The 21,366-nt window shown below is 35.7% G+C and overlaps 1 protein-coding gene across 2 annotated transcripts in view; it reads right to left on the bottom strand.

Annotated features, from left to right (window-relative positions):
- Gfpt1 (glutamine--fructose-6-phosphate transaminase 1) overlaps positions 1–21,366 on the bottom strand; it is a 67,816-nt gene that overhangs the window by 18,582 nt on the left and 27,868 nt on the right. For both annotated transcript variants that reach the window (XM_040270802.2, XM_013357208.4), the window contains 6 exons: positions 20,275–20,380; positions 17,970–18,133; positions 16,941–17,036; positions 13,639–13,736; positions 1,697–1,817; positions 1,171–1,328 (listed from right to left, as the gene is read on the bottom strand). In XM_040270802.2, coding sequence (XP_040126736.1) covers positions 1,171–1,328; positions 1,697–1,817; positions 13,639–13,736; positions 16,941–17,036; positions 17,970–18,133; positions 20,275–20,380 — 743 coding nt within the window. The remainder of the gene's footprint in view (positions 1–1,170; positions 1,329–1,696; positions 1,818–13,638; positions 13,737–16,940; positions 17,037–17,969; positions 18,134–20,274; positions 20,381–21,366) is intronic.

The raw sequence follows: 21,366 nt of genomic DNA, 5'->3' as shown, positions 1-21,366 counted from the left end.
CTGTGAAGCACCTGTGGGTTCCATCCACCATACCAAAAAAGGAGAGAAAGAAATAAAAGTTCCTTTATACCTCCACAGATGTAACATCTAACTAGATGTAACATCTAACTATATTTTCATAAAATACTCATTTATTTGGTATTTTATTTGTTCTTATTAGTTATACATGATAGAATCTATCTTGACATATTATACATATTTAGAGTATAACTTCTCATTCTTCTGGTTGTACATGATACAGAATTAATCATACATGCACATAGGATAGTAATGTTCGATTTATTCTACTATTTTTCCTATTCCTATTCACCCTCCCTTCCCTTCATTACCCTTTGTCTAATCCAAAGTACTTCTATTCTTCCCTACCCACCCCCATTATTGTGAGTCAGCATCCGAATATGAGAGAAAACATTCAGCCTTTGTTTTGGGGAGACTTTGTTTTGGCTTATTTTACTTAGGATGATATTCTTCAGTCCCATCCATTTACCAGCAAATGCCATAATTTTATTCTTCTTTATGGCCGAGTAATATTCCATTGTGTATATGTACCACACTTTCTTTATCCATTTATCTGTAGAAGGGCACCTAGGTTGGGTCTATAATTTAGCTATTGTTTTTTAATTTTTTAAAAATATTAGTTTTTAAATTGCCAAATTTATACCAAATGTATACTCCTTACAAACCTTCAAAAGTAGTACATAATTTTGACCTATTTATAAGAATCCAGGAATCTATAAATAAAAATGTCAAAAAAAACTACCATAATTAAACTGGATATTTCCAATCTATTACTTTTCTAATTCCTAACTATATTTAATAAAAGAAAGGGGTGCCATACGCATAAGTACTATGTATTCCACTATGTCTCACAGGAGGATTACAAGTGATGAATAGGGACAGCCAACAGAGACATTTTCAAAGTAGACTTATAATATATACTTTGTCCTTTTTAAATACTTAGATTGGAGGGAAGAAGAGTAGATGACAGTCTTATCTATACTGACCTTTAAGTCTTACAATAATTACAATGACAAGTAAAATGTATGAGTTCTATAACTGCTAAAAAAAAAAAAAGGAAAAGAAAAATAAGATATAGACTATACTATACGCTAGTCTGTTTCACCCAATACTATGATTAATAATCATCAGAGAGAGAATTCAAGAATTTACCTTTGTACTGGCCACACCAACCTCAGGGCCGGCATTAATATGAACACCACAATCTGTCTCCCTTGATATAGAACTGCCAACTGTGTTTGTGATTCCCACAGTTAAAGCTCCTCTCTCCTTACAATACCGAAGACACATCAGGGTATCTGCTGTCTCACCTGTATAAGAGTACAGCAAAAGTAAAACATGGAATAGTTTCAGCATATGTTGTTTCTTAGATGTAAAAACAAATGGATCACATTTTTAATAATATCACACATTTTAAATGAAACAGAAAATATGCCTTTAATAAACTTAAAAAATTTTTTAATAATAGGTTTTTTAGGATCCCTTTGCCTCCTGTCTGAAAATTCAACTCTTTGCAAGTAAAAGATATTCATTTTTACTAATTCATAAAGAACATAAATACAGAAGTAAATCTGTATGCCATGCAAAACCAATTTATTTTTAAATACCATTGTTTGCCAAGATATGCTAGAATTATTAGAAAAAATGACTTTCCTTCAAGTTTTTAAAATGAACTTACCTGATTGACTAATGAAAAAGCAAACATCATCTCGAAAGACTGGTGTGTTTCTATCTAGGAAATCACTGGCTAGTTCCACCATCACTGGCAATTCAGTCAGCTCCTCAAGAACCTGACGTGTCTGCAGAGAAAAGATGATGTAATCATACAACTCACCTTCAGATACTTTTTTCCACTGGGTTTCTTTGGACTTAACATATAGTTTTCACTTTTTTCTGATTATAAAAATGATAAATACATACAGTTAGAAAATACAATACAGATTAAAACATAAAAAATAAGATCCCACTACCCAAGAAATAAACACTGTTAACATTTCAGAACAAGTCTCTTTAGACGACTACCAATGCAAATACACCCACACGTAAAACATTTTGAGAAGCAGAAAAAGCACTGTTGTGAGTCAGCTTGTATATTATCTCTAAACTTCCCAATTCCTAATCTTTAAAATGAAAATTCATATAATACCATTCTCATTGAGGGATTTCAAATGAGACAACAGATGTACAAGTATTCAGTGAAAACCTGAACACTTTAAACATGCAATGTATGTATACATAGTATCATTTTCCAAAAAAGTCAGCACCTTTTAGAAATCCTGTTTTAAAAAGCTCACATTTTCAAATTTTGGAGTATTGAAGAGGGATGATAGAGTGTGGTTTGTGTCTCTGTTCAAAGGACACCTTATTTCCTATCACTCAATTTCCATTCTAATTAATTTTTTTTAAATTTTCTCCAAACATCAGAAAATATAAATGTTCAGACAGAAAAACTTGAGGCTCTATGGATGTGAATAGGTATAGTGATTCTTTTAACACTAACTCTATAGAGACGCCCTGACCTGACAGCCCTCCACCAGCCTCACCAAGCAAGCCCATCTTTCACCTCATCTCTACATTCCTCCTCCATAGTAATAAAGACTGTAAATATGTCCTTATTCCACAGCCCTTCAACTTTTGCTTGTCCACAAATTGAAACAGAACTGAATTGTTCCATTTGGATTCCCAATAACTTGGGTTTGGCATTTTTTTGAAATATTTTAACACCATGAACAGAGAGTCTTCAAAACTAAAATGCTCTTGCAGGCATGGTGATAAAAGCCTATAATCCCAGTGATTCAGAGGCTGAAGCAGGAGGATCACAACTTCAAAGCCAGCCTCAGCAACTCAGTGAGTCTCTAAGCAACTTACTGAGACTTAGTGAGACCCTGCCTTAAAATAAAAAATAAAAAAGGCCTGGGGACATAGCTCAATAGTTAAGCACACTGGATTCAACCCAAAAAAAAAAAAAAAAAGAAAAGAATGCTCCTTTTGTCATTACTTTCCACTGATGTATTTTCCTTATTAATTATATATAAGTTATTGACATTAAAATGCTAGAGTTTTTCAAGATGGCAGAATAGAGGAGGTCGTGTTCCTGGCCACTTTGTGGTGTGAAACCAGGAAAGTAGACAGGGAGCTTCTCCACAAGGTGGGTGAACCAAAGGGGGACATTAAAATTGGACATTCAAAGAAGAATGGGGATACAGGAGGTTGGATATAATAAGGAAAAAATCCTCATGGACACAGCTGCTGCCATAGCTGGGTCAGAAGCACCAGTCAAAGTGGCTCCTTTGTGAGGACAGTACAGGGATGAGGGAATGAAAGCAACCCGCATTTTTGGGAGGTCCAAGGTGCATTTTGGGAAGGTCCAAGGCGTACCTGGATATGAAGCCTTTAGAGATCAAGGACATTGACCAACAAACCTAAAAGATGTGCCGCATCATATCTGTGTGTGGGGAAAGAAGCCGCCATCTCTCCAGGCTATGTGCAGAGAACAAAGGAAGGCACCATTTTTCAGGTGTGCGCCCCCCCACCCCCACCCCAGCATCTGAGGAAGCCAATTCCTGGCAAACCCAAGTTTGGCCCAAAATACGGGTCCAGTAAACACACATTGAGCAACATAAAGAATGCTTAAGTGACCAGGAGAAAATCAAACGTACAGAGAGGTTTACATAGACTACTGGTCTCAGAAACCCCCTCCAACTAGACTGCTTGCAGGACTGGCTGGGAGAGACAAATCCCAGAACTCGGAAGGGCAGGAGTGAATCTGGCTGGGAACTCAGAAGGGCAGGACCGGGAGTGAGTTATTCCTAGACTCAAGGCCCAGATCAGTAAACGTGATATCCACATGTGACAAAGGGGACTAAGAATGGGGTCTCCCATCACATGCGTGGAACCCAGGGGAGAGCCCTGGGGTACATTCTTCCAGCATGGGCCAGCAATTACTGGACACTGGTGGTGTACTGATCTAAATCTCCAGACCAACTGGCATTCAGTGAAAAGCCTGGAGTCCACCCCTAAGCCTAAACCCTGTTTCCAGAAATTCTTCCTACAGGATTACCTTTCTCACACCATCAAGCCAGAGGGTGGAGCATCATGATCCAGATGACCCCCACCTAAAACTGCTGAGAAAAGCAACTGAGAATATACTGAACTACAATAGAAATAATTCTTTAACTTTTCATCAAGATGATTTTTCCTTTTATAAAATTTTTTTATTCTTTTACTCATTTAATTGTGACTTTGATGGTACATGGATATTTATACATTTTCATATTTGTTTTCTTCTCTCATGTCTAGCATTTTTGAAGCCAGTTATTTTTTATGGATTAGTTTTTTGTGAATTAGAATATTGGATTAGTATTTTTTAGTTTTGTGTATTTTATTTTTATTTTTGTTTTAAATTTTTACTTTATATATATATGTGTGTGTGTATGTTTTTCTCCCATGGTTTCCCTTCATTCTCTTTTCCTCTGCTAACAGCAAATCTGTTTTCCCCCTTTCACTCTTCCTTTGATCTTTTACTTCTGTCTTATCTCCTCCTCCCTCATAATCATCACATCTTATATCACTTCTGTTCTCTCCCTGTCCACCATTTGAAATTGCAAATCCTTTTGCAAATTTGCTATTTTTACCATAGGCAATAACTGATCATATTATCATAAGTAACACTGTAGATGTTGTAGTATGAATTATATGGTTTAATGCTGTATATTGCTTACAATGGTTGTTGTTATTATTTATCTCCCCTAAACAGTTAAGGTACTGGAAAACTTCAGGGACACTGTAAGTCCACGGAGTAGAAATTCTACTGCCTTAGATTCATACTGTTAGATGGATAGACACACAAACAACATGAAAAAGCAGGGGAACAAACTGTCACAAATAATAGAAACCACTGACATCACAGTAAAAGAAATGTCAGACAAGGAGTTTAGAATGTACATAGTTAAACTGATCTGCAAAGTAAAGGTCAGCATAAAGAATGAAATCAGAGAGAATATATAGGAAGGGAAAAATCATGATAAAGAGGCAGAGATGCAACAGTGCTGCATCTCTGAACATGCTGCCCAACCACACAGCCCACCCTCACTACCCTGGGGATCTCAGAAAGTAGTCGCCTCCATCTTGGGACACCTTTGCCACAATCTTGAGTTACCCCTGCTACTACCATCGCCATCTTTAGTTGGGGTAACTCCCATGGTGGGACACCAGCTGAGGCCTAAAAGCAATATCAAGGTCCCTATAGTCTCCTAACGCCCCCCTCTCCCCAGCCACCAACCCGGCACCACAATGCTTGCAGCTACATGGCCAGCCCATAGCTCTCAAAGCCTGGTCCTGATCTGCCCGATACAGAACAGCTCTCCACGACAGGGGTATAGGCCCCAGTGCTCTGCCCACAGGACCACCAGAGAGAGAGATTCCTGATTGGGAAGTAGAAAGGGAGAGGGCGAGAGAGATACAGTTTAGAGTATAAATTAAGAGACCAAGAATTGTGGGGTCTATAGGTGATATAAAGGGCTAAGACCAGGCACCCACATCTCACAAGTGAGCCCCAAAGAAGATCCTTGGAGCACAGTCTTTGAACAGGGACCAGCAAGTGCTATATCCTACCTCCAGGAGTTCCACCTCCAAGACCAATCCTCCCACCCTAATAACCTTTACTATACTAAGAATGGAGATACTAGCAAACACCAGACAACCAACTCCAACTATCAAATGAGAAGGCAAGCAGGAAAGATACTTAACTCAGAATTGTACAATTTTCCTTCTAGGTGTTTTTTTTTCCCCCTGCTCTTTTCCCACCCTCACATCCCCAACATTTGTGAAATCAAGTATTTTTCATGTAGTAGGCTACTGAGGATTGGGTTGTCTGAATAGTATATTACAACTTTGATGTATACTCTTTTATCTTTTGTTTTTCATTTTCTTATTAATTTTGTTTTGTTTTGTTTTGTTTTTTGTATTCCCTCTATTTTCTTCCCATTTATCTGTCTCCCCAGAGTCTCTTTCTCTCTTTTCTCCGATACCAGCCAACTTCTATCCATTCCTCTTTCACACTTCCTAAGATCTAATATTTCTATATCCTCATTTCCTACCTCTTTAACATCTATCTCATCCTACACCCCCTCCCTGGATTCTCTCTTTGTCCATTATTAGAAACTATGGACCCTTCTGCAAATCTATTGTTTATATTATAGATAATAATGGAATACACCATTTTTGTTTATTGCAATAAAACTGTATAAACATCTTAATAGGAGCTATTTATTTAAGGCTGCATATTGTTTGCACTAGGATCTGTTAATATTGATATCCCCTAAAAAGAGAGATACTGGAAATCTGTAGGGACACTATAAGTCTAAGTGTAGAAACTGTAATATCTCGGATCTGCACTGCTAGAGGGGAAGACACACGAACAACATGAAAAAATAAGGGAAGAAAGTGCCCCAAACAAACCAAGATACTACATTATTAGAATCCATTGACAGCACAGAGAAGTAGTTCAGGATATACATAATTAAAATGTTCCACAAACTTAAGGATGATTTAAGAGAGCAAACACATGCAACAAAAGATTGCTTCAATAAAGAGCTACATGAGCAAATACAGGAAGCAAAAGATTACTTCAATAAAGAAAGATTCTGAAAACAAACAGAAATCCTTGAAATGATGGAAACAATAAACCAAATTAAAAACTCAATAGAAAATATCACCAACAGACTAGATCACTTGGAAGACAGAACCTTAAACAATGAAGACAAAATACATAATCTTGAAAATAAAGTTGACTACACAGTGAAGATGGTAAGTAACCATGAGCAGAACATCCAAACATTATGGAATAACATGAGAAGTCCAAATTTAAGAATTACCAAAATAGAGGAAGGCATACAGATATAAATCAAAGGAATGCAGAATCTATTCAATGAAATACTATCAGAAAATTTCACAAACCTGAAGAATGAATTGGAAAATTGAATACAAGAGGCTTATAGGACACCAAATGTACAAAATTATAACATATCCACACCAAGACACATTATATGAAAATGACTAACATACAGAATAAAGATAGAATTTTAAAAGCTAAAAGAGAAAGGAATCAGATTACTTATAGATGGAAACCAATTTGGATCTCAACAAATTTCTCAACAGATCTTCAAAGCTAGGAGGTCCTAAAATAATATATACCAAGCTGTGAAAGAAAATGGATGCCAAACAAGAATCTTATATCCAGAAAATTTAAGCTTTCGATTTGATGACGAAAAAATATCTTCCATGATAAAAGTTAAAAGAATCTGCAGCTAGAAAGTCTGCACTACAGAACATCCTCAGCAAAATATTCAATGAGGAGGAAATGAAAAACAACAATGAAAATCAGCAAAGGGAGGAACTACACTAAGGGAAAAGCCAATCAAAGGAAAAACCAAATCAAATTAAAACCCCAAAATAAATCCAAACAACAGGGAATACAAACCATGTCTCAATAATAACCCTGAATATTAATGGCCTAAATTCATCACTCAAAAGAAACAGACTGGCAGATTGGATTTTTAAAAACAACCCAACAATATGCTGCCTTCAAGAAATTCATCTGATAGGAAAAAACATCCACAGATTGAAAATGAAAGGTTGGGGAAAAAACATACCACTCACATGGGCTGCATAAACAATCAAGGGTTTCCATCCCCATATCAGATAAAGTAGACTTCAAGTCACAGTTAGTCAGAAGAGATAAAGGAGGACATTTCATACTGCTGAAGGGACCCATACGTCAACAAAACATAACAATCATAAATATATATGTCCCAAACAATGAAGCATCTACATACATCAAACAAATTCTTCTCAATTTCAAGAATCAAAGAGATAACAACACAATAATACTGGATGACTTTAACACACCTCTTTCACTGCTGGGTAGATCTTCCAAATAAAAACTAAACAATAAAAAATTTAGACTTAACAGACATACACAGAGTATTTCATCCATCAATGAGTGAATATACTTTCTTCTCAGCAGCACATGGATCCTTCTCTAAAATAGACCAAATATTATGACACAAAGCAACCCTTAGCAAACACCAAAAAGCAGAGATACTACCCTGCATTCTCAGACCACAATGGCATGAAATTAGAAATCAATGATAAAATAAAAAACAGAAGCTACTCCAACACCTGGAGACTAAATAATATGCTATTGAATGAACAGTGGATTGCAGAAGACATCAGAGAGGAGATTAAAAAATTCTTAGAGGTAAATGAGAACAACATATCAAAATGTCTGGAACACTATGAAGGCAGTGCTAATAGGAAAGTTCATTGCATGGAGTCCATTCCTTAAAAGAATAAAAAGTGAACAAACAAATGACCTAATGTTACATCTCGAAGCCCTAGAAACAGAAGAACAAATCAACACCAAAAGCAGAAGACAGGAAATAATTGAAATCAATGAAATTAAAACAAAAGAAACAATTCAAAAAACTGATAAAAAGTTGGAGCAATGGCCTAGCTTAGTCAGTAAGCACCCTATAGATTGTAGGATATCAATAAATAATGTAAAATTATAGGCTAAGTAATATTAAGCTATTCTGGTTATAAGTAGTACTTAAAGAACTTAGCCTAAGTAACTCCATTTTAAAAAGAAATCATCTTGATTACAGTGGGCAGTTAACCTAAATAAGAAACTTTAATAGTTGCAACCCCTGCCCAACCACAAATATCAACCCCACCCCTAACTGAAAAGTCCCCAACCCTTGCTACAGACACTTGCAAGCTAATCCCTAATTTTAGCTCTGTAAGGAGCTTGCTTTGCAACAGAGCTTGCCTACTCTGTGCAATTGTAGACGCCCCCTACGCAAGGCAAAAGTGGTTTTTTTTTTAAAAAAAGCTTGACTACATTAAGATGGGCGCTGTACCCTGAACAGCATCTTGCTGAGGGGCAGTCACCAGCCAACTAAATAAAGATACTCAAATTTGGACAAAATTCAGACCAAGAGTGTTTTCTGAGTGATCAGCACACAACATTGGTTCTTTGAAAAAATAAATAAAATTGGTAAACCCTTAGCCATGCTAAGAAGGATAGAGAAAACTCAAATTACTAAAATTCATGATGAAAAAGAAAATATCACACAGATACTTACTGAAATACAGAAGATAATTAGAAACTATTTTGAAAATTAACTCTCCAATAAAACAGAAAATCTTGAAGACGTTGACAAATTTCTAGGGCATACGATCTACCCCAAACTGAATCAGGAGGATATAAAAACAGATCAACTTCAAGTAATGAAACAGAAGATGCCATAAAAAGCCTACTAAGAAAAGCTTAGAACCAGACAGATTCACAGCCGAGATGTACAAGACCTTCAAAGAAGAACTAATACCAATACTACTCAAATTATTCCATGAAACAGAAAAAGAGGGAATCCTTCTAAACTCACTCTGATGCCAAAACCAGACAAAGACAGAGCAAGGAAAGAAAACTTCAGACCAATATTTCTAATGAAATTATATGCAAAAATTCTCAATAAAATTCTAGCAAATCAAATACAAAAACCGATATTAAAAAGATAGTACAGGCTGGGGAAATAGCTCCGTTGGTACAGTACTTGCCTAGCATGCACAAGTTCCTGGGTTCAATTCCCAGCACCAGCAAAAAAAAAACAGGGATGCAAGGTTGGTTCAATATATGAAAATCAATAAATGTAATTCATCACATCAATAGACTTAAAGAAAAAAATCATACAATCATCTCAACAGATGCAGAAAAAGCATTCGACAAAATACAGCACCCCTTCATGTTCAAAACACTAGAGCAACTAGGGATATTAGAAACATATCTCTTGGGCTGCGGACATGGCTCAAGCAGTAGCGCGCTCGCCTAGCATGCGTGTGGGCCCGGGTTCGATCCTCAGCACCACATACAAACAAAGATGTTGTGTCTGCCAAAACTAAAAAAATAAATAAATAAATATTAAAAATTCTCTCTCTCTTAAATGGAGAAAAATTGAAAGCATCTCCTCTAAAAACTGGAACAAGACAGGGATGCCCTCTTTCACCACTTCTATTCAACATAATCCTTGAAACTCTAGCCAGAGTGATTAAACAGATGAAAAAAATTAAAGAGATACTAATAGGAAAAGAAGAACTCAAACTATCACCGTTTGCCAATGACATGATTCTACACTTAGAGGATCCAAAAAATTCCACCAGAAAACATCTAGAACTAAAGAATTCAGCAAAGTAACAGGATATGAAATCAATACCCACAAATCAAATGCATTTCTGTACATTAGTGATGAATCCTCTGAAAGAGAAATTAGGAAAACTACTCCATTTACAGTAGCCTCAGGGAAAAAAAAAATACTTGGGAATCAACCTAACAAAAGAAGTGAAAGACCTCTAAATGAAAACTAAAGAAGGAAATTAAAGAAGACCTTAAAAGATGGAAAGATCTACATTGTTCCTGAATTAATATTGTCAAAATGACCATACTACCAAAAGCACTATACAATTTTAATGCAATTCCAATAAAAATACCAATGACATTCCTCATAGAAATAGGAAAAGCAATCATGAAATTCATCTGGAAAAATAAGAGACCCAGAATAGCCAAAGCAATCCTTAGCAAGAAGAGTGAAGCAAGAGGCATTATAATATTAGACTTTATACTACATTATAGAGCTATAGTAACAAAAACAGCATGGTATTGGCACCAAAATAGACATGTAGACCAATGGTACAGAATAAAAGACACAGAGACAAACCCACATAAATGCAGTTATCTCATACTAGACAAAGGCGCCAAAAACATACATTGGAGAAAAGATAGCCTCTTCAACAAATGGTGCTGGGAAAACTGGAAATCTATATGGAAAACTGACTTCCTTGACAAGACTCCTAATGCATAAGAAACAAAATCAGGAATCAATAAATGGGATGGATTCAAACTAAAAAGCTTCTTCATAGCAAAGGAAACAATAACGAGAAGAGCAAGTCAACAGAATGGGAGAAAATCTTTACTACATACGCTTCAAATAGAGCACTAATCTCTAGGATATATAAAGAATTTTTAAAAACTTAACACCAAAAAAATCAAATAACCCAATCAATAAATGGACTAGAGAAATGAGCAGATACTTCCCAGAAGATACACAATGGATCAACAAATATATGAAAAAATGTTCAACATCTCTAGCAATTAGAGAAATGTATATCAAAACTAAGATTTCATCTCACTCCTGTTAGAATGGCAATTATCAAGAATACAAGCAATAATAAGTGTTGGTGAGGATGTGGGGGAAAAGATACACTCATACATTGCTGGTAGGACTACAAATTGTTGCAAACACTCTGGAAAGCAGTATGGAGATTCCTTAGAAAACTTGGAATGGATCCACCATTTGACCCAGTTATTCCACTCCTAGGTTCATATCCAAAGGCCTTAAAAATCAGCATACTACAGTGATGCAGCCACATCAATGTTTATAGCAGCTCAATTCACAATAGCTAAGCTAGGGAACCTTCAACAGATGAATGGATAAAGAAATTGTAGCATATATACACAATGGAATATTACTCAGCCTTAAAAAAAGAATGAAATTTTTGGTATTTGCCAGTAAATGGATGTGGAACGGGAGGATATTATGCTAAGCAAAATAAACCAATCCCAAAGAACCAAAGGCTGAATGTTCTCTCTGACATGCAAATGCTAATTCACAACTTGGGGGGAGGGTGGGGGCCTATATAAGAATAGAGGTACTTTAGATTAGACAGAGGGGAGTGAAAGGAGGGGAAGGGATATGGGGGTAAGAATGATAGAATTAATTGGACATTATTATCCTATATGCATAATCTGATTACATGACCTGTGTAGCTCTACATCATGTACAACCAAAATAAGAAGTTATACTCCATTTATGTATGATGTGTCAAAATGCATTTTACTGTCATGCACAACTACTTAGAACAAATTTTATTAAATTTTAAAAAATAAAGCAAAAAAGAGGGCTGAGGCTATAGCTCAGTGACAGAGCACTTCCCTTGCACTAGGTTCTCAATCCTGGTGAGGCATTGGGTTTGATCCTCAGCACCACATAAAAATAAACAAAATAAAAGCATGCTGTGTATCAACAACTACAAAAAAAATAAAATGCTACATGCTACATGCTACATTTCCCTTTTAAATGTAAATCCAACTTTTCCCTGACTTTACAATATAAGTATTACATTGGAATTAAATTCTTCAGAGCAACCCTGTCTCAAAAATAAAAAATACACATACTAAAAAAACCAAAATTTTGAAAAGCATGCTGTACTTAGAATGATTTGAGTGTAGTAAGTTGTTATTGTTCAGGATACACAGGATATAAAAAGCATTCATACAAAATGTGTCACGTACATTTGACTCACCAAAAAAACAAACATGTACATTTCAAATTAATGGGGAAAAATGGCACTATTTTGTCCATCAACTATAGTAATCTTGACATCCACAAAAACCTTGCATTATATATCATACTTAGAGATGATACAAGAATTTCTAAAAATATATCATTTCTGTCCCCAATTGAGAGCAGTAGATGACCTAAAGCACCAGTAAATTAGCCCATCCCTTCTTTAATTTACACTAATATTTTTAACTCATTCCTCTTCTCATCACTCCAGACCTCTTCCCTTCAATATTGCATAGTCTTTCCTTTTAGGAACACATAAATTTTAGGGGGGTTTTGGGGATGTAACAGCTGGTGATCAGATGGTTTCACTAATTTAAGATACAAATTATGTATGCCCTAGCAAGTAAAAATTACTATGTCAGGCTGGGGTTGTGGCTCAGTCGTAGAGTGCTTGACTGGCATGTGTGAGGCATTGGGTTTGATCCTCAGCACCACATAAAAATAAAGTAAATGTACTGTGTCCATCTATAACTAAAGAAAAAAATGTTTTTTAAAAAAATTACTATGTCATGAATTTGGGGAATCAATCCTAAAAGCAGAAATTGAATGTAAAAATCCTCTTTAGATAAGCAGTACATAATCTGTCTCATTTATGAAGAATCTACATGTAAATCTGATTTACTGGACTAAAAGACCATCATATTCTATAATTTCTATACTGAAAGCTAATAAATATATTTAATACAGAACTTTAGCTTCTAAAATATCAATTTAAAGAACAAAGTCTGACCAAAAGCAGACTTCCTTTCTTGACAGTAATGGACAATGGAGTAAACTCCTGCTGCGGTAGACACATTACTAGTCACCTGTCTGGGGCAAGTGAGCAATGCTAAGTAAAACCCAATGACTGCTCTCATATAAGTAGGCACACTCCCAAGGCTACAAGCCTGGAACGGTGAACAAACTCATCCCTCTTGGTCCTTCATGAAGTCAGCTTCAGGTAGTCCCTCTGATATCTAAAGACCTGTCTGTCTACAGCAAATCTTCCATTGATAAATAATTCGACCAACTTTTAAAATCCCCTAAATCTTCCTGATATTTGTCATGAAAAAGTAACACATCTGAACAAGAGTTTTACATGGTGTTAGTAGAGGCATTGCTGGTCTGCAGATATCTTATATCTAAAATAACATAATGAGAATTTTAAAAGGTCACTTACTGCTACACCAGCATGGTAACTTGTTCCACAAGCAATAAGAATCAAACGCCGACACCTCTGTATCTCCTTAATGTGATCCTTCAAACCACCCAAATTCACTGAAATAAAAGTTTGAGAACACAATTATTTAGGAAAGAACCACATGAAGTGACCTTTCATAAGTGTCTACTGCCAATATGAGAAATAACACTGCTGTTTCAAAGAATTCATATTCCTTTTAGGGAGCATAGTTCTCCATAGTTATGAAAATGAAATTAATAGATCATAACTTAATTTCCTCTAAACTTGTAACTAACAATACCTACCACCCTGGTCCAAGGGCATGCAATCACAGTACTAGCATTCTACTTTGTTTAGTCATTTTTACATTTTTCCCTTTGAATTAAATGTTATCTTAGAGGCAAAGGGACATAAACAACAGATAGGAAGAAGCTGAAGACTGGAGGTGGGGAGAAGCTGATAATAAAGGACACAGAAATTTATGGAGTGATAGAAATGTTCCACATCTTGACTTTACAGATGTCAGGATTATGACTTTTCTGCAGAGGTTTATCAAAACTCAGAATATTATTAGGAAGCTGAGGCAGGAGGATCACTAGAGCCCTGTAGCTCAAGCCCAACTTGGGCAGCATTTGAGATTCCATCGCAAAACAAAATTTAAAAACAGAATTTTAGGGCTTGGATATAGTTCAGTTGGTAGAGTGCTTGCCTTGCATGCATAAGGCCCTGGGTTCAATCCCCAGCACCAAAAAACAACAACAACAAAAAAAAAACCCAGAATTTTATACTAAGAGTGATGAATTTTATTAACTTTTTATAAACCTGTCTGGAAAAAATTATCTTTATTATGTTTATTTCCACTGCCCTCTGCCCAGAATAGTGCTCAGTATATAAAATAAACCTACTCTCAGCCTTTGCTATCTCAGTAAATGCCACTGCCAACCACTTAACTGCTCCATGTCAGCATTATCCTGATTGGTCCTACCCTCCCCTATGTCCACCTTCAAAAGTCCCTATACTGCAATCCCCCAGTACTACCATTTCCCCTGGAAAAAAACATTTCCCTGACTCACTCTTGTATTCTTGACTTCCTGGAATCTACCCTCCACCCACAGCCAAAATAATCTTTTAGAGATCCTTTAAAAACATAAATCTGATCTTGAAACCTTCTAATGAAGTTTCTTTTTCTGTCTCTATAGTTACTGGTGTGTTGTTCTTCATTTGTCTTCTCTATAGATCCTTCTACACAGACTAGTATTCGACCTGGGAGAAATTCTCATTTGACATTCATTTGATTATTCAACTCATACCTTTAAGCACCCACCACATGAATATCCTGGTCAAGGCCCTGAGTGGCTAGCAGAGCTCTAGACTCACACAATTCAGGTCCTGGCTGAAGAGGAAAACATGTACATCCTCATGAGCATCATTCTCCTGTGCTGTCACGCCCTGAACCTGCTCTAGGCCTAGTGGTCAGGGGTGAGGTTGCAGAGCATTAGGGAACTACACTGAACTACACTGAACACATGAATGCTCCATGAATGCTGAGAAATGTAACCTTTGGCTAGATATTTAAACTGACAAGGCCTTGATTTCCTCATTTTAACAACTAAGACTGCAGGTATCTTGTTTTTATTATAGAACTTTTATGCACATTAATAGAGATAATAGAGCTTTTAAAAGCCATGAGGCTAGAGCTCAGTGTTATAGCATGTGCTTAGCATGTTCAAGGCCTGGGATCAGGGGGTAGAGAGGACAATACACTTCTCACAGTTTATTTTATCTTCTTTCCTTACAAAACAAATCTTTTTCCTGATCTTAATTTCATAAGTACCACAGAGGTATTTACTACTACTCTCCCAGTTCTTTCAACTCAACCATCTTTGACAACCTCTTCTTTCACACAGCTAAATGTAGGTCCTATTTCTCTTGTGGTCCCCACCTCCCTCTCCTTTCTTTCCCTGTACCCCAGACAGGACAATATGCTAACAGACAACTGCATTTCAGCATCTCACTCCTCCAGGGGACAGTGGAGAGTGATACCCTGCCGCCTCAGGAAAGCCTAGTGAGCACCAACATTGGCTCCTCATCTATGACAATTCTGTAACTTCTACAAAAAGAGGTACCCCAGCAAGTCCCCACATTAGAATGCATTCAAGGCCCTCACAGAAGTTCCTCTCCCCTTCATTCCTAGACTTCTTTTTACTCCTCTTCAAGTACTAGGTCCAGGAGACAAACTAGACTACAAACTATTTCATAAATATCTTCCTCATTCTTTTTTCACTAGTTCCCCTTAGCTAACGCTCTTCTACACAATCTACATCCCCAACAGATCTTCTCTTATAGAACCTTCCAAATTCTTGAAAACCCACACCTTCCTACTTCATGAAGCCTTCCCTGATCCCAAAGCCCCTTTCCACAGACTCATTCTCTACCTCCCTAAATTCAACATTAAACTTAAAGCATTTGAACACTAAAATGAGTTTCTAATGTCAACTATCATATTTTGCCTTACTTTAAATAATTAATTATATATTCATCCCCACACCTAGATTATTAGTATACCTCAAGGACAAGACTGTATCAGATATCACTTTCCTATTCACTCAAATCTATAAGAGGAGTTTGAGACTGATCGTCTATGGCCAAAGACATATGTGTCTGTTACACATGGTCTAAAGAAAATTTCCACAAACAAAACTGATGTTGAACTCTGACCTTAAACATGTACAGGTTAGACCACATGGCATCAGAATTAACTGAGATCCCTGGGGAAGTTTACATTTTTATTTATTTATAACTGGAAAGAGAAAATCTAGCCTGGGTAGATACATGTAAGCTTCCCAGAAGGTGGACCAGATATTGTTCTTAGAATTCAGTGCCAAGGATAGTGCCCAGAACTGTCCTTGACAGTCACAGCAGGTTCCCATTACATAAACTTTGCCATTTTAACTATTTTAAAGCAAAAAATAAGTAGCACCAACTACAGTCATTGTTGCATAATTATCACTATCATCCATCTCCAGAAGTTTTTCACCATACCAAACTGAAACTCTACCCAGTTTAAACAATAACCCTTTCCCCAGCACCTGGCAACCATTAATCTACTTTTTATCCTTATGAATCTTACTATTCTAGATACCTCATATAAGTAGTTTAATACACTAAAGGATTAACCATCCATGATGGCTGGAGGCCACAGTTGTTTCCCAAGGCTACAAAGGACAATAAATAGTCAGGTGACTAATGGCACCCTCCCAACACACACGAGACTTTAATACAATAATGGCTTATGTCATTACCAGTGTAGTCATCAAAGTTGACTCTTCCTCTCATCGTGTTCACAACAGACTCTGGCTGCTCAAAAATTTCCTTTTGCATAAATGAACTGAAGTTGCCTAAGTCATAGAAATTATATAAGGTAAAACAAAAATTAATAAGCCCAATAAAAAGAAATTTGTACCCAACTGTCTCCTTTAACATAATCTTGCTAAATAGAAACAGTATTCACACATGACTGCCTAATGGACTGAAGGCATATATGTGAGAAAAAATGAACAAGTAAGAAAAGTCTTATTTACGTCATACCTAGGATATACAGTTAGAGCAAAAAAAAAAGGAAATAATATAAGCCTAATTTTTAGAGTCAGTCTAGGTCTAGGTTCAAATCATGGTTTTATCCTTTACTATCATAACTGGGGAAATTCCTTAATCTGTAAAATAAGAACAGCAGTTACTGCATTGTGTACATTGTGGTACAGATTAATATAGCAAAGAATATGACATATAGCAGTTATGCAATAAATGTTGACTTTTATTCCCACAATTCAATCAGAAAGGAGAATAAAAATAAAAACCATAATTATCACAATAGCTACCAACAACAAAACATTATTCAGGATTCACTAAGTGTGTCTGGCACTATTCTGAAGTGTATTAAACTCTCTTAGTACTCAAAACAACCTTAATGAGGTAGGTTCTATGAAAACCATTTTATATATGAAAAAACCGAAGCATGGGGAGAATACAAAAAGAATGAGAAAAAGAACACATATAAAACAGAAGAGATATAAAATATCTTTGAAAATATCAGGCACTATTAATCAATCTATTTTTCATAATGTTAGAACCAACCATGAATTAGTTTGAAGAACTACTGGAAGAAATGCAGATAATTTCTTTAAAGAATCATCTCTTTTCCTGGGACTGTCCCTTCATTAATCATATGGAAGATATCACTCAGCAATATGATTAGATTCATTGGTAGGACAAGAAATAGAATATCTCCTTTCTTTAAGGACACCAAGCTACAACATGACAAAAACTTTCACCCTTCATGATCTGCTGGAGTTCCATTTGGAGGGTTTGCACAGCTCGAGCAGGATGATCTCCTGCAGTACGTTTAATTCGATGGATAGAAAGACGGCCATCCACAACTGCTGCAACATCATCATCTTCTAGAAAGATGACACGATTGGTGTGTTCAATGACGGCACTAGAAAATGTTCAAGGAGATATAAATATCAATAATCAAGGATCATTATTATAAATAAAACTATCATTAGGATATACAAATCAAATTTAAGCACAAACTCCAGGGTGAGAAATAACTCAGTGGTATAACACTTGCCTAGCATATGCAAGGTCCTGGATTCAATCCTCAGTACTTCAAAATAAACAAATACTCCACCATCTTGCAATACTTTTGTTAATTTTCTAGTTATCAGTGCTATCCCTTTCAGGGTAATGTTGATGGAGGTGGGGAGGGTCATTGCGGACAAAAAAATAAAACAAACTCTGCCTAGCAACATAACTAAATTAGATTAGATCAGAAGGCATGGTTATTTCCTCCTTTTTCTACCCATCAGAAAAATCTGCAATTTTAACTCTAAACATTTCTCAAAATTTCCTTCCAAGTCCATTGTCATAAACAAGTACTAGCTGCCATCTACTCTTACCACTGCAGCACCCTAACTAGTTCACCCACATTCTCTCTTACCTTCCTCTACACATTCTCCTTTTCTGCCATAGTTGATATCAAAAGGCAACTCTGATCAAGATGCTTCCCTCCCACAACAAACCGCTTCATGACTTCCCTCTGGCTCTTAGGAAAACATCAAAATGTCTTACCATGAGCCCTACACCTTCTTCTCCAATCTTTTCTCCCACTAAGATTCCTCTTATGCTCTATTCCAACCATACTCACATCCCTCCTGAATTCTCATAGGATGAGCCACCTGTAGAGAATGAACATTCTTTTCTTCACCCCTTCACCTAATTAATTCCTATTCTCCCCTTAACTCTTCATTCAGGCTTCATCCCCTTGACAAAATCTACCCACAATGGACTGTATCACCCTGATAAAAGTATTCTGTAGCTTTTGTCATAGTGATAATTTTATGCTTGTGTAATTGGTGTTTAAAATTTGCCTCCTCCATTATGGAAGAGCTCATTAAGGGCAAATAATACTTTTTTTTTTTTAAGCAGTAACTGTCAACTCTGTAGTAAACCAACTGACTACACATCTTACATATCTGTAAAAATTAGAAAACAGTGAAGTTTGCTTTCTTACTAAGATAACACATTCCCTGAAGTCCTACATGGTATCATTTTTCTCATTTTTATTATTGCCTCTTATCTTCAGGCTCAGTGACTAAATCACATCTTACTGGCAATTTGAGTAATTCCATTTTACTCCCATTATTACAGTATTTTATTTATAAATGAATCTAAACATTGCAACACATTTTCTTTCAAAATAACTTAGTTTAATACTAGTCCTTTAGAGAAATAATTATGCTCCAAGTTCATTCCAAATTTAAAAAAAAAATAAGAAAATGAGTGTCCACATTAAGACGAAAACTACAGAATGTGGAAATACTGGGCAATGATATTGGCCAAATTCTATTGCTACACTGTGTAATTGTATAAATATGTAACAATAAATCCCACCATTATGCACAACTATAATGCACCAATAAAAAATACAGGAAAAAAAGACTAAAATACAATGGTTCAGCAACTATACTATTAATTGTGTTAGTAACTAACCTAATTCTACTCTCTAATCTCTCTCCTCCCTACAAAACCTAAATAAGCCTCATGAAAGAAAGACCCCGCCTCAAAAAAAAAAAAGACAAAAAAACACAAGTACTCGAAAGTAAATACACTGGAACAAGTCTCAAATATATATATATATATATATATATATATATATATATATATATTTTTTTTTTTTTTTTTTTTTTTTTTGGTAAACTGACCTACCTGGTTTGAAGTGAGATTAAAAAAAAAAGTCACCTCTACTTTAATCAAGGAAGTTTTAGGCATGGGGTATAGCTCATTGGTAAAGTGCTTGCCTGGGCACAGAGACATAGTTCAGTGACAGAGCACTTGCTTGGCATGAGCAAAGCCTTGAGTTCACTCCCCAGTAATCAAAAAAAAAGAAAGAAAAAAAGAAAGAAAAACAATGAAGTGCTTGTCTAGCATGCATGAGGTTCCACCTCTAGAACTGTAAAAATAAAAAAGTTCTATTATACAGCATGACTCGACTTCTACAAAATGACTTCTTCCTGAGTTTCCTTTACATAAGAAGTTTTAATAAAACTTCTCTGTGAATCAATTAAGGAAACTCACCTTGCATCAGAAGCAAAGTAATATTCTACTGCTTTTTCTTCAACAGGGAAAAGGCAAGTAGTGCTGTCCACACGAGAGAGATTGCAGCCTCCTTTCTTGTCTTTGCCTAGAGCACACAGTTAATGTGAATTGGCAAATATGTAGAAAATCATGCCTGATATAGAAAAATACATAATTTTTTACAAAATCAACAACATAACAACAACAATTTAAAAAAACCATAGCAACACAAAATTATTTCAGCAACTTTTAAAAGCTGGATAGATACCTTATTTCCATGCAATAAGCAATAAGAACAGACCAAAAGTGTAGAGTGAAATAGCAACTATAAAAGAATGCGTGGCAGATAATAGTACTACATTACAAAATTTTTAATGTAATATTTCTTTTCAAATCCAATAATTCATTAATACCATCAACTTTTTTAAAAATCAAAAATAAATATAGATTAATCTTAACCTTTTTCTCACACCAAACGTGATGGACTTAATACATGTAAGTTTGTGGACCTATATTTATCACAAAAATTACATTAAAAATATCAAAACTATAGAATAATAATAAGTAGTGGCAAATTAATCTTCATTGTCCTATAATAAACTTCTCTAGATTTCAATAGCAAATCAGCTAAAAAATCATGTTGTGGTCTATACTAATTCTGATTTAAAAACAAAACAAAGACATATCTCTCTAACTATGGAACATCCTTCAAGGGACCTACTATCAGATACAAGAAATAATACATACCAAGAATCTCTCCTGTCTTAAAATTGTATTGTCTTATAATTCTTTTAAGTCAGGGTAGAGTATGGCCCCTTTGTAATGTTAGCACCTTTTTAATTCTAGCACTTCAAAATTCTGGCATCTCTACTTAATTTGTCAAGTCAGTGATAGCTAAGGTTTTTTTTTTTTTTCTTGTTTAGTTACCTAAAGTGAACACGAGGAAGTATGTTAAAATTTGACAAATTAGCCTATGTAGAAAAAAAAATATATTAAAGACTCTATAATTACACTTAAGACCAAAAAAAAAGGCTCCATTCTCCAGGACATAGTAGACCTCATAACCTATCAACACAATAGCCAGATTGTAAA

The sequence above is a fragment of the Ictidomys tridecemlineatus genome, chromosome 12, assembly GCF_052094955.1.
Source record: "Ictidomys tridecemlineatus isolate mIctTri1 chromosome 12, mIctTri1.hap1, whole genome shotgun sequence".
In the NCBI taxonomy this organism is placed as follows: Eukaryota; Metazoa; Chordata; class Mammalia; order Rodentia; family Sciuridae; genus Ictidomys; species Ictidomys tridecemlineatus.
Note: the sequence above shows the minus strand (reverse complement) of the source record. Positions and strands in the feature narration are given on the sequence as shown.